Source organism: Neomonachus schauinslandi, chromosome 16, assembly GCF_002201575.2.
Source record: "Neomonachus schauinslandi chromosome 16, ASM220157v2, whole genome shotgun sequence".
NCBI lineage: Eukaryota > Metazoa > Chordata > Mammalia > Carnivora > Phocidae > Neomonachus > Neomonachus schauinslandi.
In genome coordinates, this window is record NC_058418.1 from 155763 (window position 1) to 170645 (window position 14883).

At 46.4% G+C, this 14883-nt stretch overlaps 1 protein-coding gene across 1 annotated transcript in view; it reads right to left on the reverse strand.

The window, feature by feature from the left end:
• Positions 1–14883, reverse strand: part of ZNF584 (zinc finger protein 584) — a 57900-nt gene that overhangs the window by 20655 nt on the left and 22362 nt on the right. The window contains exon 5 of the mRNA XM_044911322.1: positions 9611–9628. Coding sequence (XP_044767257.1) covers positions 9611–9628 — 18 coding nt within the window. The remainder of the gene's footprint in view (positions 1–9610; positions 9629–14883) is intronic.

A 14883-nucleotide genomic window follows, 5' to 3' on the forward strand; every position in this document is an offset into this window, starting at 1 on the left:
GCACACAACAGCTTGCAGTCTAGGCCCAAGGCCTTCTGGGACAGGCTGAAAGTCTCTGGGTTAAATCTTGTGTCCTGGATGCCAGAACGATCTGATAGGCCCAGAGCTTTGGACATTGGGTATTGCAATCTCTAGTCCTTCCTGGGCAGCAGGGGTTGGGTTCTTTGTTCCTGGGAATGTCCCACATTCTCCAGTAGAGTTCAAGGGCCACTGTCTCCTGGGACCTATCCATGAGTAAGGCCCCTGATGTCCAGGTTATCGCTGGATATAAGATCTTCAGGGGCCAGGCAGAATCAAAGTGGGTACAGAAACACTGGTTTTGAAGTGAGGGAGTCAGTGAGACTGGCAAACAGAGGAGATGCTATGCTTCAGCCACATCATACCCACTCAGAAGAATTGTGTTCAACTCCACATTCAGTAACGATCACATCAATGGCTTTCAATCAGCCATGGTAGAATTTATAGCATGAAAAAATGAACAATAGTTCTTTGAAAACAAACAAAAAACAACTGGAAAAAAAAAAAAAACAACCCTGATATGGAGTGTTTGCCAAGTTTGTTGACACTGACTTTGGCCATAGGAGAAACTCAGCTCTGCAGATCTTAGGAAGTCCTGCATACTCTCATCTTGTCCTCTAGCACGAGTACACTGACCCTTTACGATGAGTATGCTGCTCACTGCTGGAGCAAATAACCTAACCTAATGGTGATGTGGATTCCTGTAGTCTCCCTGCGCTGGTCACTTCAAGGCCATCAATGCACAGGCAGGAACCCTGGGACTATAGTCCAGGACTTTTGTAGCTCAGCCAGTATTCTAGGTCAGTGTGGTGTCCATGGTCTTCATCATCTGCTGTTTTTTGCTGCCACTGAGACAAGGCTGTCCCTGGGTACAGGGATCAGAGAGGATGGAATCAACATTTGATTTGCCCCCATTTTCTGGTTTTCCAAGAGTGAGAGATCCATATGCTTATGTGAAGCCTTTTGATTTTATAAATGTTGAAAACTTCTATACAAAATTTATAGGTATATAAGCAACCTATATATATGGGCTACACATGTGTTCCTGGTCCAACACTTGAAACAGTCAGAAAATAAGCAAATCAGCTGTCAGGAGCCCAGGGGTCCCCAGATATGAAGGCTTTTGGCACAGTGTTTACCCCACAGCATGTGGCAGGGGAGGTGGCACTGCTGTTGCTACTCCACTCAGGACCCCCCAGTTTCCCAAGGCTGACCATGTGAGGGATGGCAGGATTCCAGGCAGGCTTGTGGTCAGCCAAGCATGTGGCAGGTCTGCCTAAGTGCTCCCTGCATCCCAAGGTATCATGGCACCCCCTGGACCTTCTGGGTATAATAATTGCCTTCCATTAACATGGGGGGGCTTGGAGTTAGAACCAAAGTCCATTTGAAGATTTTTTTTTTTTTTTGAGAGAGAGAATGAGAGACAGAGAGCACGAGAGGGAAGAGGGTCAGAGGGAGAAGCAGACCCCCCGCTGAGCAGGGAGCCCGATGTGGGACTCGATCCCGGGACTCCAGGATCATGACCTGAGCCGAAGGCAGTCGCTTCACCAACTGAGCCACCCAGGCGCCCCCCAAAGTCCATTTGAACCTTGGGGTATCAGGCTTCCAAGAAAAGGGATCATGGATCATCAAGAGCTCAACTCCTTGTACCCATGTGGCCAGCTATGGTTAGACAGACCTCAAAACACTGCTCCCAGTGCATGAATGAAGTCTTCTGTCTCCTACTCTCCTCACCAGGGATCTGCACACACCAACCAAATTATTGGAACCTCAGTATTTCCCTGGTGGTACCAGAACATAGCAAACAAAGGTCTGTTGGTTCTGAGTGTTTCATCTCTCCACAGTACCAACTTATGTGAAGCTCAAGTCCTCCCAGCTTGAAGAAGTATACAGGGGTCCTCGGCCTGCTCAGGCTCTCCCTCCTGAGTGTAACAACTGCCTTGCACCAACATGGAAGGGCTGCTTGGGATTAGAGTTCAAGTCCAGCTGAGCCATGTGGAGCTCAGGCCTGCAAGCAAAGTAGGGCAGACACTCATCATGAGAACTCAATCCCTTTTATCCTGAATGGTCACCTGTGTGTAGACCTTGTAAAATGAATTCTTTTGGCAGAGTCCTTGATTTAGTGAAATGGCCCTGACTTGAACCTGACTTCTGCTCTCCCCATCAGGGCTCTGTGCAAGGCAGCTGGCTTGCTGTGTGTATGTACGTGTGTCTGTGTAGCTGGGCATGGGCGTGTGCATGTGCATGTGCTGGAGCATCTAAAACAAAGCCCTTGTGGCTCAGCGTCTATAAACTGGGGCTACTAATGTTCATCTTGACTCTACAGGAGGATTGTCCTGTGAACCAGCCACAGAAGAAGGCAGTGTAGAGTGATGGTCAGAAGCAGCCCTTCTGATCATTTGAGCCCTAGATCCACTTAGTCCCTGAAGCCAGATGCCAAGTGTACTTTTGGGTTCCATGTACCAAAATAGGCCAAGGCAATTCAATAGGGAAAAAGATAATCTTTTCAACCAATAGTGCTGGAACAACTGGATAGCCACATGTAACAAACCTCTAAGTTACCTCAAGTCATATGCAAAAGCTAACTCAAAATTCATCACAGACATAAAACTTAATAAAACTTCCAGAAGAAAGCACAGTGACCCTGGATTTGGTGGATTTCTTAAATATAACAAAAAGCATGACAAGAAAAAGATGAATCAATTGGATTTGATCAAAATTTTTAATTTTTGCTTTTCAATAGTCACATCAACAAAATGAAAATGCAAGCCACAGACTGGGAAAACTGTCTGCAAAAAAATTCTGACAAAGGACCTGAATCTAGAATATATGAAAAATTCATACACCTAATAAGACAACCCAATTTTTAAAAATGGGCAAAAGTGACTTGAACACTCACTTCACTAAAGAAGATATATGAATGGCAAATAAGCACATGCCTTCTATGTAAAAGGTGTTACTATTTTTTTTAAGATTTTATTTTTAAGTAATCTCCACACACAACCTGGGGCTCGAACTTAAAACCTTGAGATCAAGAGTCACATACTCTGGGGCTCCTGGGTGGCTCAGTCATTAAGCAGCTGCCTTCGGCTCGGGTCATGATCCCGGGGTCCTGGGATCGAGCCCCGCATCGGGCTCCCTCCTCGGCGGGAGGCCTGCTTCTCCCTCTCCCACTGCCACTCCCCCTGCTTGTGTTCCTGCTCTCGCTCTCTCTCTCTGTGAAATAAATAAAATCTTTAAAAAAAAAAAAAGAGTCACATACTCTACAGATAGAGCCAGCCAGGTGCCCCTAAAATGTGTTCTTTTATTTAAAGTTCATAACACTCCCACAGGTGTTCTATAGATAGTGAGGTGGTTAAGAGTACAGACTGTGGAGCTACATACTGTACATTTATGTACCAGCTGATAATTAGTTGTATGCTCTTGGACAAGTTACAAAGTCTCTGTGATTCAGTTTTCCCTATATTTAATTGATAGTTTGTATGGCTGTGGCAGATATGAAGGTTTGCAGGTCCTGAGAAACTCTGTACAACATCACCCCACACGGACACGGTCATCAAAGCAGAGTCATGGCTGCCCCATAGACAAAGCACAGGCACTCCAGGTTGCCAGTCTCCAATCCCTATTTCCTCATACCCAGTGATTATCACTTAATATACCTACCTAGTTCTTATATGAATGCAGGAGGTAACCCTGCCTAACAGGGTCTGGTGTCTAGAGGGCATGTCTTTTTAGCCCAGGAGAAGAGCTTCCTACCATTGTTGCAGGGAGTATGCTATGAAATATGAAACATCCTCTAGAACAAGAGATCAGCAGCTTCTTCTGCATCACTATAAGGTTTTTAGAACCACTTCTCCCTTCCCCAGGTGAGCTTTTGGTATCTGAGTTAAAAGATTTAGAGCAGAGAATCTTTCAGCCTTTTCCAGGAGGGCATAGGATAGAAATGCAAATTAGGATATACACTGGAAAGGAAGAAGTTAAAGTGTCTTTTTTTTTTTTAAAGATTTTATTTATTTGTCAGAAAGAGAGACAGTGAGAGCACAAGCAGGGGGAGCGGCAGGCAGAGGGAGAAGCAGGCTCCCCACTGAGCAAGGAGCCTGATGCGGGACTCAATTCCAGAACCTCGGGATCATGACCTCAGCCCAAGGCAGATGCTTAACCGACTGAGCCACCCAGGTGTCCCTGAAGTTAAAGTGTCTTTATTTACAGATGACATGATCTCTGTGTAGAAAATCCCAGGTCCATTAAAAGTAGTGCTTAGTTGGTTAAGTGTCTGACTCTTGATTTTGGCTCAGGTCATGATCTCAGGGTCGTGGGATCAAGCCCTGCGTCCAGGCTCCATGCTCAGCGTGGAATCTGCTTGAGATTCTCTTCCTCTCCCTCTATGCCCCTGCTCCCTCTCCCCCTCTATCTCTATCTCCCTCTCTAAAAAATATATATGTATATGCAAATATATGCAATATATATATATATGCAAAAAAACAAAAACAAAGCAGAGCTGCTCAGTTTCCCATACAAATCATCAAATGAAATTAATGAAGCAATTCCATTCACAGTAGCCTGAAAAAGAATGAAACAGGAATAAGTTTAACAAAAGAAGTGCAATTCTCTGAAAGTACTCTGAAAGCTATAAAACGGTGCTAAGAGAAATTGGTGAGAAACATTCCACGTTAATGGATTAGCTGATTCGTTTTAAGATGACAGTGTTCTCCAAATTGATATACAGATTCCAGATAACAAGATGATCCTAAATTCACATAGATAAAGACTTACAACAGCCAAAACAATTTTGACAAGGAACAAAGTTGGATTTACCTTACCTAATTTCAAAAGTTTCTATAAAGCTATAGTAATCAAGACAATGTGGCACTGGCAAAAAGACAGACATACAGATCCATAGAACAGACTTGAGAGTACCGAAATAACTTTACTCAACTGATTTTCAACAAAGGTACAATGTGTAAAGATGGCCTTTTCAACAAACAGTTCTTGGAAAATTAGATATCTACATGCAAAAAGATGAATTTAGATCCTTACCTAACACTATACATAAAAGTTACCATGGAATGGATCATAAATGGAAATATAAGACCTAAAACTATAAAGCTGATAGAAGAAAAATAGGAGAAAAATGTTTACTTTGGGTTAGGCAAATAATTTTTTAGATATGAAACCAGGAGGCAATATGTAAAAGGAAAAACTAATAAATTAGACTGTGGTGTCTAAATGGGGTGTCTCCCGATCAGATGGGGAACCCCAAATGTGGGTCAAAGATCAGGTGGAAATCGGTGGCACAGAAGGTGAAAGGAGTCACCTGAGGCAGAACAAAGGAGATAAAGTTTACTGACTACACCACAAGGGAGGGTGGGCAGGTCAGCACCGACAGGGGCGGGAGCTGTTTTTAAAGGAGGAAGATAAGGACAGTGGTGACATATGGAATTCTCCTTTTTGGTAACTGTGTTGTAACTAGTTGTAAGTAGCCTACTATGGAATCTTTTTTTCAAGATTTATTTATTTAAGAGAGAGAACGCACATGTGCACACATGAGCGGCGGCGGGGTGGGGGTGGGGTGGCGAGGGTGAGAGAAAGGGAGAGAATCCTGAGCAGACTCGCCCTGAGTGCAGAGCCCCGTCGCAGGGCTCAATTCCACGACCCTGAGATCATGACCTGAGCTGAAATCAAGAGTCTGATGCTCAACCGACTGAGCCACCCAGGCCTCCTGGGCCTATGGATATTTTGTGGTGGGCTGCCTGATCGGCCTGTCCTTATTCAGCCAGGGGGTCACTGTGGGCTCTTTCTACATTCCCTTGCTTAGGCCTGTTTGCCTAAAAGCAGCCTCTACATAGACTTCATCAAAATGTAAAATATTGCTCTTCAAGGGGCACCTGGCTGACTCAACTGGTAGAGCAAGCGACTCTTGGATCTCAGGGTTGTGAGTTCAAGCCCCATGTTGGCCTTAAAGCTTACATTAAAGAAAAAGTAAAATATTGCTCTTCAAAAGATGTCATTAAGAAAATTAAAACAAGCCACAGACCAAGAGGAAATAAACACCTGTACATAAATATGGGGTCTTGATACAGAATATATAAAGAATTTGTACAACTCAATAAGAAGACAACCCAAGTAAAAATGAACAAAAGATTTGAATAGACATTTTATCAAAGAAGATAAACAGTTAAAAAGCACATGAAAAGATGCCTGACATCATTATTAATTAGGAAAATATAAATTAAAAACCCCTTGAGATTATTATTTGTTGGGTGTAGAGTTTTAGTTTAGGATAATGAAAAGGTTGTAAACACGTATAGCAGTGACAGTTGTACAACTGTGTGAATTAATGTCACTGAACTGTACACTTAAAAATAGAAGTTTTATGTATATTTTACCACAATTAAAAAAAATCCTTTGAGATACCATTTCACACTCACTAGGATGGCAACACCAAGTATTGGCAGGAAGGTGGAGAAAACGGAACAGTCCTACAGTACTGGTGGGAATATAAAATGGTAGAGACACTTTGGAAAACAGCTTGGCAGTAAAGAGAGAAACATGAACTTAACATATGACTCAGCAGTCCCACTCCTAGGAATTGTCAGGCAGGAAGACCTTACACTACCCTATGCTCCTTCTAACTGGACTTAGAATCAAATTGACATGATACAGATTAACAGGAGAAAATCAAATTTAATGGGCATACATACAGGGACTCAACAGACATGAAATTCCAAAGACAGTGAGGCAACATGAAGCTTACATGAGCTAAGGGTAGAAGTCTAAGGATAGGGGAGAAAGCCCCCTAGCAAGAAGTTGAAAGGAAAGGTTTGGAAACACAAGGTTGCTCTATTATGCAGATAAGTCCCTTAAGTAAAGGGCAATCCCTGTTAATAACTCTCTTCCTATTACAGGATCTCTTTTCCAATGTAAATTAAGCAGTTGTGAGAAAGGCAGAGAGCTTTTCCTACATCTGCTGGGGGTTTTTTTTGGTTTTTTTGGTTTTTTTTTTTTTTAAAGGGCCATGACCTGAGCCTAAGGCAGCCAGGGTTTTGATTGCTTTTTTTTTTTTTTTTTAAGTAGGCTCCACACCCAGTGCAGAGCCCAAATGCCTCACGACCAGAGATCAAGACCTGAGCTGAGATCAAGAGTCGGACGCCTAACTGAGCCACCCAGGCGCCCCTTGATAACTTTTAAATCTAAAAAATCTTTATGCTAAAGTAGCCCATCTTGGGGCAGCCTGCCCTTGGCTCCTATAGAATCTACCCAAGCAAAACAAAAACATATGTCTACACAAAGATTTGGAAGCAAATGTGCCTACTACCATTATTTACATTGGCCAAGAACTGGAAACAATTCAAAATCTATCAATTAATGATGGATAAACTGTGGTATATCCATACAAGGGAATAAAATGGAATAAAATACTGATATATACAAATAACATGAATAACCTCAAGAACATTATGCTAAGTGATAGAAACAAGACACAAAGACCTACATATACGAAATATCCAGAAAAGGCAAAAGTATAGATACATAATGTAGATTAGTGGTTGCCAGGGGCTGGGGACCGGAGTGGGTTTTGGCTGTAAAAGTGTCCAAAGGAACATTCTGAGGCAATGGGAATGGGGTAAGATAATAATGGTTGTACAACTCTATAAATCTACTAAAAGTCATTAATTATGCACTTATAATGGGTATATTTTATAATATGTAAATTACACTTCAATAAAGCCACTTAACAAACAGGACTATGGGCTATTCTTTCTCACAGTCCTGGAGTTCCTGACCACATGGTGATAACCAAAAGTATCCAGCCCACTAAGAGATGACAGGAATGCATAAAACACTGGTTAGGAGTACAGCTCTGGGAGATATACAGATCCTTAAGATCCTCTGCAAACCTTCATCTTGCAAGGGCTCAGACATCAAAATGGTGTGCCAGGCTCCCCCATGTCCTATTTTCCTCACATTCAGTTTTCTTTACCCATTAACAGTACTCATTTCATTCTTATACAAACACAAGTGGGTGATATATTACTAGGATCTGGCCTCCAGGGTGCTTCCTTTCAACATTGCTGAGGTGGGAAAGACACTCCCTGAAACACAGACCATCATCTTGCTTCTTCCAGACCGATCACTACCTTTTCTAGGTGAACTCCAGGTCCGAAGCTTCAGAAACACACAGGCTTCATTCTTTGCCAGGGAACACGGGGTACAAATGTAAATTGAGTCACATCTGGACAGAGATGCGCCATGCCTTGCTGCTGTGCCCTCTGTGAGGTGCTATAGGGACCCTGATGACCAATCTAAGAACACCTCTGTCATGTTCTCAACGCACTCCTGCTAAACAGGACTCTAATATCAAAGGTGAAGTAACAACAGGGGCGCCTGGGTGGCTCAGTTGGTTAAGCGACTGCCTTCGGCTCAGGTCATGATCCTGGAGTCCCTGGATCGAGTCCCGCATCAGGCTTCCTGCTCTGCAGGGAGCCTGCTTCTGCCTCTGACCCTCCCCCCTCTCATGTGCTCTCTCTCTCTCTCATTCTCTCTGTCTCAAAAAAAAAAAAAAAAAAAAAAAAAGGTGAATTAACTGGTGATATATTCATTATCAAATGGTCCAGAGCAGTCTGAGGTCATGGTACCAGAGCTGGGTGATGACCGGAATGCATAAAAACTGTTAGGAGTACCTGAAGAAGCTCAATGAAGGCATCATGGATGTCAGAAGCAGATTTCACAAGGCCCATAAACAATGGGAAACTTACCCAGAAGCCCTCCAAAAACTATTCCATCAGGCCCCTTGCTTAGAACAGGAGTCATGTCCATGTCAAACTCAGTCATGGATGAGCACCATGATACCACTTCAACGGGTGCAGGGCCACCACCATCCCCCCAGGGAAGGCAAGCAGGGAACAGGCACTGCTTATGCTGAGCAAGAAGAGGTGACCATCAAACACAGAAGGGCTTTTCCACAGCACCCAGCAGTGCAACAAGTGGTCACAAAGTACAATGTGGCCCCTACAGGCTTCCCCACACACAGGGCAGCCATGGAGTGAGTGTCTCCCCAGGTGAGGTTCTTCTATATGAGGTCCAACTTGTGACTGAAGGCTACTCGTGTAAGGTCCTTCTCAGTTATTAATTCTTTTATATTGAATGAAGTTTTTAAAATAGGCTGATTATTTAAAATGTTAAAAAAAAGAAAAGAGCAGCTGAAGACTTTACCACATTCACTGCTCTCAAATGGATTTTTTCTAGTGAAGTTGTTGGTGTTGGCAGGGCAGGAGCTGTGGCCAACTGTTCTCCCATGCTGGCTGTACACACAGGAGCTTTCTCCAGTGTTAATATTTCTATGCAGAACATGGCAGGAGCCGCAGCTTTTTGCTCTCCTACTCACTATACTCACAATGCAGTAACTTGCTGCAAAATTGGATTAAATCTGTGACAGAAGGCTTTCCAACATCAGCTGTACTCATTATGCCTTTCTCCAATGGGGATTGTGTGAAACAGGTTTAATATTTTCTTGAAAGTTACTGCATTTGTACAACTGTTCTCTGATATGAATCCTTTGGTGCTAACAAGAATGGAGCTCTGGAGCAGATGCCCACATTCTCTGCACTTGAGTCCTTTAGTGCAGGGGGAAGCAAAATTTTGCTCAAGGCTGGGCCATACTCCCTGCCTTTATAAAGGCTTTCTCAAGGAGAACATTCTGGTGCTCAAAAGGAACAGAGCTCTGGCTGGAGGCTTTCTCGTGTTACTACACTCACAATATTTGAAGATATGAATGTCCTCCTGCTTTCTCAGGATGGAGGCAAAGGTGATGACCTCCCCACCTTCCCAACGTACTTGGGATTTTTTTTCCCATTCTGAAATGTTTTTGGTGACTGAACACCTCTCCAGGTAATATGTGTTTACTGGGTGTCTCTTCAGTGTCAGTTCTCTGCAAAATGTCGAGTTGGCAGGGCCTGGTGATAGGCAAGAGCTGTGCAGTGAGGGTGGTCCAGCCAGTGACACTGTGTCCACTTTCCTTTGAGGGAACAAGCAGTCTCATGGTGGAACATATTTTCAAGAACTACTTAAAGATATGTATCAGCTCAGGACATGTTAAGGGGAGGCTACTGGTGAGGGACCTGGGCAGAAGAGGGGAGAAGGAGAAAGGCTGTAAGGCAAAGGACACAGAGGGATCAGCCAGGGGACAAGAGTCAAGGGAAAGTAGAATGGAGTGTCAGAAAGGGGTGAGAATGATAGAAAAGAGGCATGGCTACTCACTTTGGTACCAGGGGAACGGAGGGCATAGGTCAGGCACCCCATGGGAGATCAGCCCTGCAGGCCCTCCCATACCAGTTTTGTGCTGACCAGGACTGGTCCTCCAGGGGCCTCTCTGGTCAAGATACGATTCAAGCTGCCCTGTTCAGGTCTCCTTGCCAAGTTCAACTTGGGTGACCACATTTAGGGTAGTACAGACAGTACATAGGTGAGGATCACCAATGCACCTGGAGAACTGAAGCTCACAAAATGAAGAACCAGGCAAGATCTCAGCAGAAAAGCTCATTGTCCCCACAATCAATGACCATGTTGGTGCTCATGTGCCATCACAGGGGCTGACAAGAAAACCTGCTGGAGGGGTTTTTTCCTGACAGAAAAGCAACAGGCCCTGATGGGGTTTCTTGGCCAGAAAATAACCTGGCTAGATGTGATCGCCTATGCGGGTTGTGATATTTTTGACCCTTGACCATGATAAAAAGGTTCCGAGGCAAAAGGAGTTGGGGTTGCTAATGCAGCAGTCTGGGAGAAGAGGTGTCAAACATGGGCTAGCACCAGGACCAGCAGCAAATCCCACGGGGAACACACTGGCCTAACCTGGTGAGGACAGGACCATGCCTGTAGCTCCACTGCGCCTTATGAAGGAGCCCCACTTTTTCTAAAAGACATATGTATCCTTCTCCTTAAAGGTCAATGGACTCTGCAATACCAGGCCAGGGAGCAGATGGCTGTGATCTAAGCACTGGGCATGGGACCTGGGGCCCCAGTCTGTCCTGCCAGCCACCTCCCCTTATGTGTCCCAAACCCTGTCCCCTGACATGCCTGCTCACCCTCGGAGGGTGGGCCCTCCTCCTGGATGTGCACTCTCCCCAGACCCACTGGTGTTTGGACAGTGCTTCTCTTTTTCTGCACCAATCTCCTCCACCTAGCCACTGGGCCTTTGTCTGGACGCCCCACATTCACCTCAGGGCCATTCATCTGTAACCACAATTTAAGACTCTCCTTCCAAAATGCCATTCTCAGGCCCTTCCTTGGACTGCAGCCTGGACATCCGAAGCGAAACCAGAACTCCCTGTGTGTTCACAGGTCCATGTATCACCCCCACTCAGAGGTCTCCAACAATTCGGACTCTACATCTACAAAATCTAACTGCTAATCATCCCCAAAACATCCTCCTCCTGCCAACCTCCCATCTCAATGAGCAGTAGTACCTGATCCCTCCTAAACCCCTGGGATGATCCTTTATCCACCACTTACATTCACTCCTCACATGTAGCACAAAATCCCATCAATTCCATCTTGAAAATCTAACCGAAATCTGATAACTTCTCTCACCTCTCCTACTTGTGCTCTGGACAGGCCACCACCATAACTGTCCCAATGAATACTGCAGCAGCATCCTCATGAATCTCCCTGTTTTCAGCCTGGCCACAAGCCCTCTCCCACCAGTGTGTTCACTCAGTATGTTTACTGGGTATTCATTGGGATACTTTCAAAATCCTAAATCATTTCATGGACATCCCTCTTCTATTAAAAAATTTCTATGACTCCCAGGACCCGGGAATAGAGGCAGGGCTCCTCTCATGCTCTTGGTTCCCTGCAATGGAAGACAAGAAATTTCCTGAGTGTTCTCAGGTCAGTCTCACCTCTGGGTCTTTGCACATGCAGCTCCCTCTGCCTGTACCCTCTACATCTTAACATACTGGATTCTGGAATGAAGACTCGGCACCTGCGAACGCTCCATTGTCCTGAACATCGAGGCTGGAGCTCAGTCGGGGTCTTAGGACGCTGGGACTCAGAGTCCAGTCGGTGGGGCCCAGGATACGATTCTTCTGCCGTGACTAGTCGATCCGCTCACTCATCACGCCCACAGGCCCGCGGAGCCTCCTGGACACAGTCCACGGGCTGGCAGCAAAGTCCCTCGGCCAATTCGGATAAAACGGCAAACTGCCAAAGAAATGGCCGGATACCGGAAGTGGCGACCAAAGGACAGCGGCCGTCCCGGAAGCGCCCCTCCCCTAGCCCCTCATTGGCCAGAGTCGAGCCGGGGCGCTCGGAAACGCCCCTCTTCCGGGCGCTCACCGGGATACCCCGAGCGGACGCTCGGTGAGGGGCTTTCTGGGTAATGTAGTTTGCGTCGCGTAAGTAGCGACGCGGCGGGCGCCAGTCCTGATCACCTAGGCAACGACTCAGCGGCACCGCGACTGGCTCAGGGACCTAGTGTCGTGTGGGCTGCGAGCCTCGAGCCGCCGCTTGCTCAGAGTCTGGGCGTTTCTGCGAGAGCAGCGGAGGATGGGGCGGGACTTCCGCGTCGCCAATGCACTCTTCACTTCGCGGTTGGTGGGTTGCTTGGCAGGTGGCCGCTGGGACCAGAGATGCAGGTAGGGAAGTGCCGGGACTGTCACCGCATCACTGCACGCACTTTCCCCCCTCCGCTAATGGCTCCTTCTTCCTGAGCCTTGGTTTCTCCAGATGTAGAACGGAGGTAACGAGCCACCACACACCGCCTTCGTCCCACGGCCCCGGGATGCAGCTCCCAGGTCCTTCGGTGCATTCTATACTGGGGAAGACTGAGGCCCTTAGTGTGACCGTCAGCCCGCGGTCACCCCGGGCAGTGGGGGTTTGAGGGTTTGGATGAGCCCTCATTGTTTGTCACTGTCGCCGCCTCGCACGGTCCCGCCCAAGCCACAGACTGAACAGGCCAGCAGCGTCGCTGATGGACCCGGGGCAGGTGAGTGGAGGGTGCCCCAGCCCCTCACCCGCTGGGATCCCTGTCCTCCTGATCCTGGAGCCCCTGTACGGGACTCTTCACCTACACTTGAGTCTGGAGCCCAGAGAATCACTTTTCCTAGCGTCCGGAATCCAGGCCGGAGGTTATTTGGAGGGGTTCACTGTTAGTTGGCAACCTCCTCGGGAGCTTCCCTGGTGTAATCTGACACCGACCCCGTAGGTGGAGGGCAGGGAGAAAGTGAAGAAAGAGGCAGGTCACTCCAGATTAGTAGGTGGCAGGTTTAATAAGCAAGGGCAGGTACACAGCAAGCTTGCCTTGGACAGCCACAAGAAGAGTAGACCACATCAGCCCCCTGAATCTTAAGTTTATACAGAGACCTTAACTCGGTTCAGTCACGTATATCATCCAGATGGTTTCAGCACCGCATCACAATCTCAAGGCTATGTCCCTGGGGGGAATTTCTGGGAGTGGGGAAGAATACACATTCCAAGGACTGGAGGTGATGAGAAGCCTCCCATTGCCCAGGTCCAGCTCATACATGGGTCAGCTGACAGTCACATCCTCTTGATAACCTCCCCCTTACATTCACATTTCCGGAATCCTATGGGATAAGGTCTGGAAGGGTGTCCCAAGCACAGGGACCAGCATGTGCAAATTTCTTGGAGGTGAGTATAAGATGAAAGTGTTCAGGGAACTGCAGGTCTGTATTTTGTCTGGTGGACGTAGAGAGCAGAGGACAGATACTGGTCTGGAATGGCAAGCTGAGGAGCTGGGTCTCTATTCTGAGTGTGATGGGAGTGTGGAAAGTTTAGAGCAGAGAAGGGAGGTGATCTGACGCAGGTCTTTTTTTAAAATTAATTAATTAATTTATTTTTTAAAAGATTTTATTTATTTATTTGACAGAGAGAGACACACCGGGAGAGTGACTCGGGTCTTAATAAACTCCCTCTGGATGCCGAGTGGGGAACAGATTTGGTCAGGGGGTGGTAGAGGTGAGGTTGGAGGCAGGAAGACCACTGAGTCTTTCACTGAGTGACTGGAATAGTTCAGGTCTATGTGCTTTTGGACCAAAGGTGGAAGTAGGAGAAATTGTTGGCTCTTGAACTTTTTAACTAGGGTGGACTAGATTTCCTGATGTGAAGCAGTAGGTAGGACCCAGATAGGTTTTTCAGATGTGGAAGTTAGAGTGAGTTGATATCAGGGGGAAGGCAAAGATTTGGGTTTTGGCCATATTGTATTTGATGTATCCTACAGACGGCCAAATTGAGGTACCAAGTATGCTTTATATCAAGTCCAGGCTGGACACATCCAAGGAATGAAGACTTGTGTGTAGACATTATGTGTGGCTGTGGGTTGACCAGAATGGTGATCAAGCCTCTGACCAGAGACTAGACCTGGGATGAAAAAATGAAGCATGAAAGTAACAGAGGTAGGATGACAGTGGGGCCTGAGGTGAGACCAGTTTACCTCTCTATAGCTCACCAGGTTTTTGTGGCTATCCTCCTTGGGGACTGGGGTGGGGGAGGGAGTGGGTGTCCGGCTGGAGAATAATCAGGGGTAGAAAGGGTCAGTCTAAGCTACGAGTCTCCAAGCCAATGGTAGGGGGGCAGTAGATCTGGGATTTGTCTAGTAGGAAGAGTGAGAACAGCTATGACTGGTGAGGGGACGGCATGTATAAGGATAGAGGTGGAAGAGAGCAGCGGTGTTTAAGATCTACTCATGGTTCTGGAGAACTGAAGGCTGAAGCAGGGCCAGGAGGGGAGGCATTAACTAGAAGTGAAGGTTGTTTCTGGCAGTTGTGGTTTTTGGAGGTGTGAGGCAAGCCAGGCTCAGTGTTGGATCCTGGTTGCCTTTGTTGGGTAGGCCATGTGCATAGTGGGATA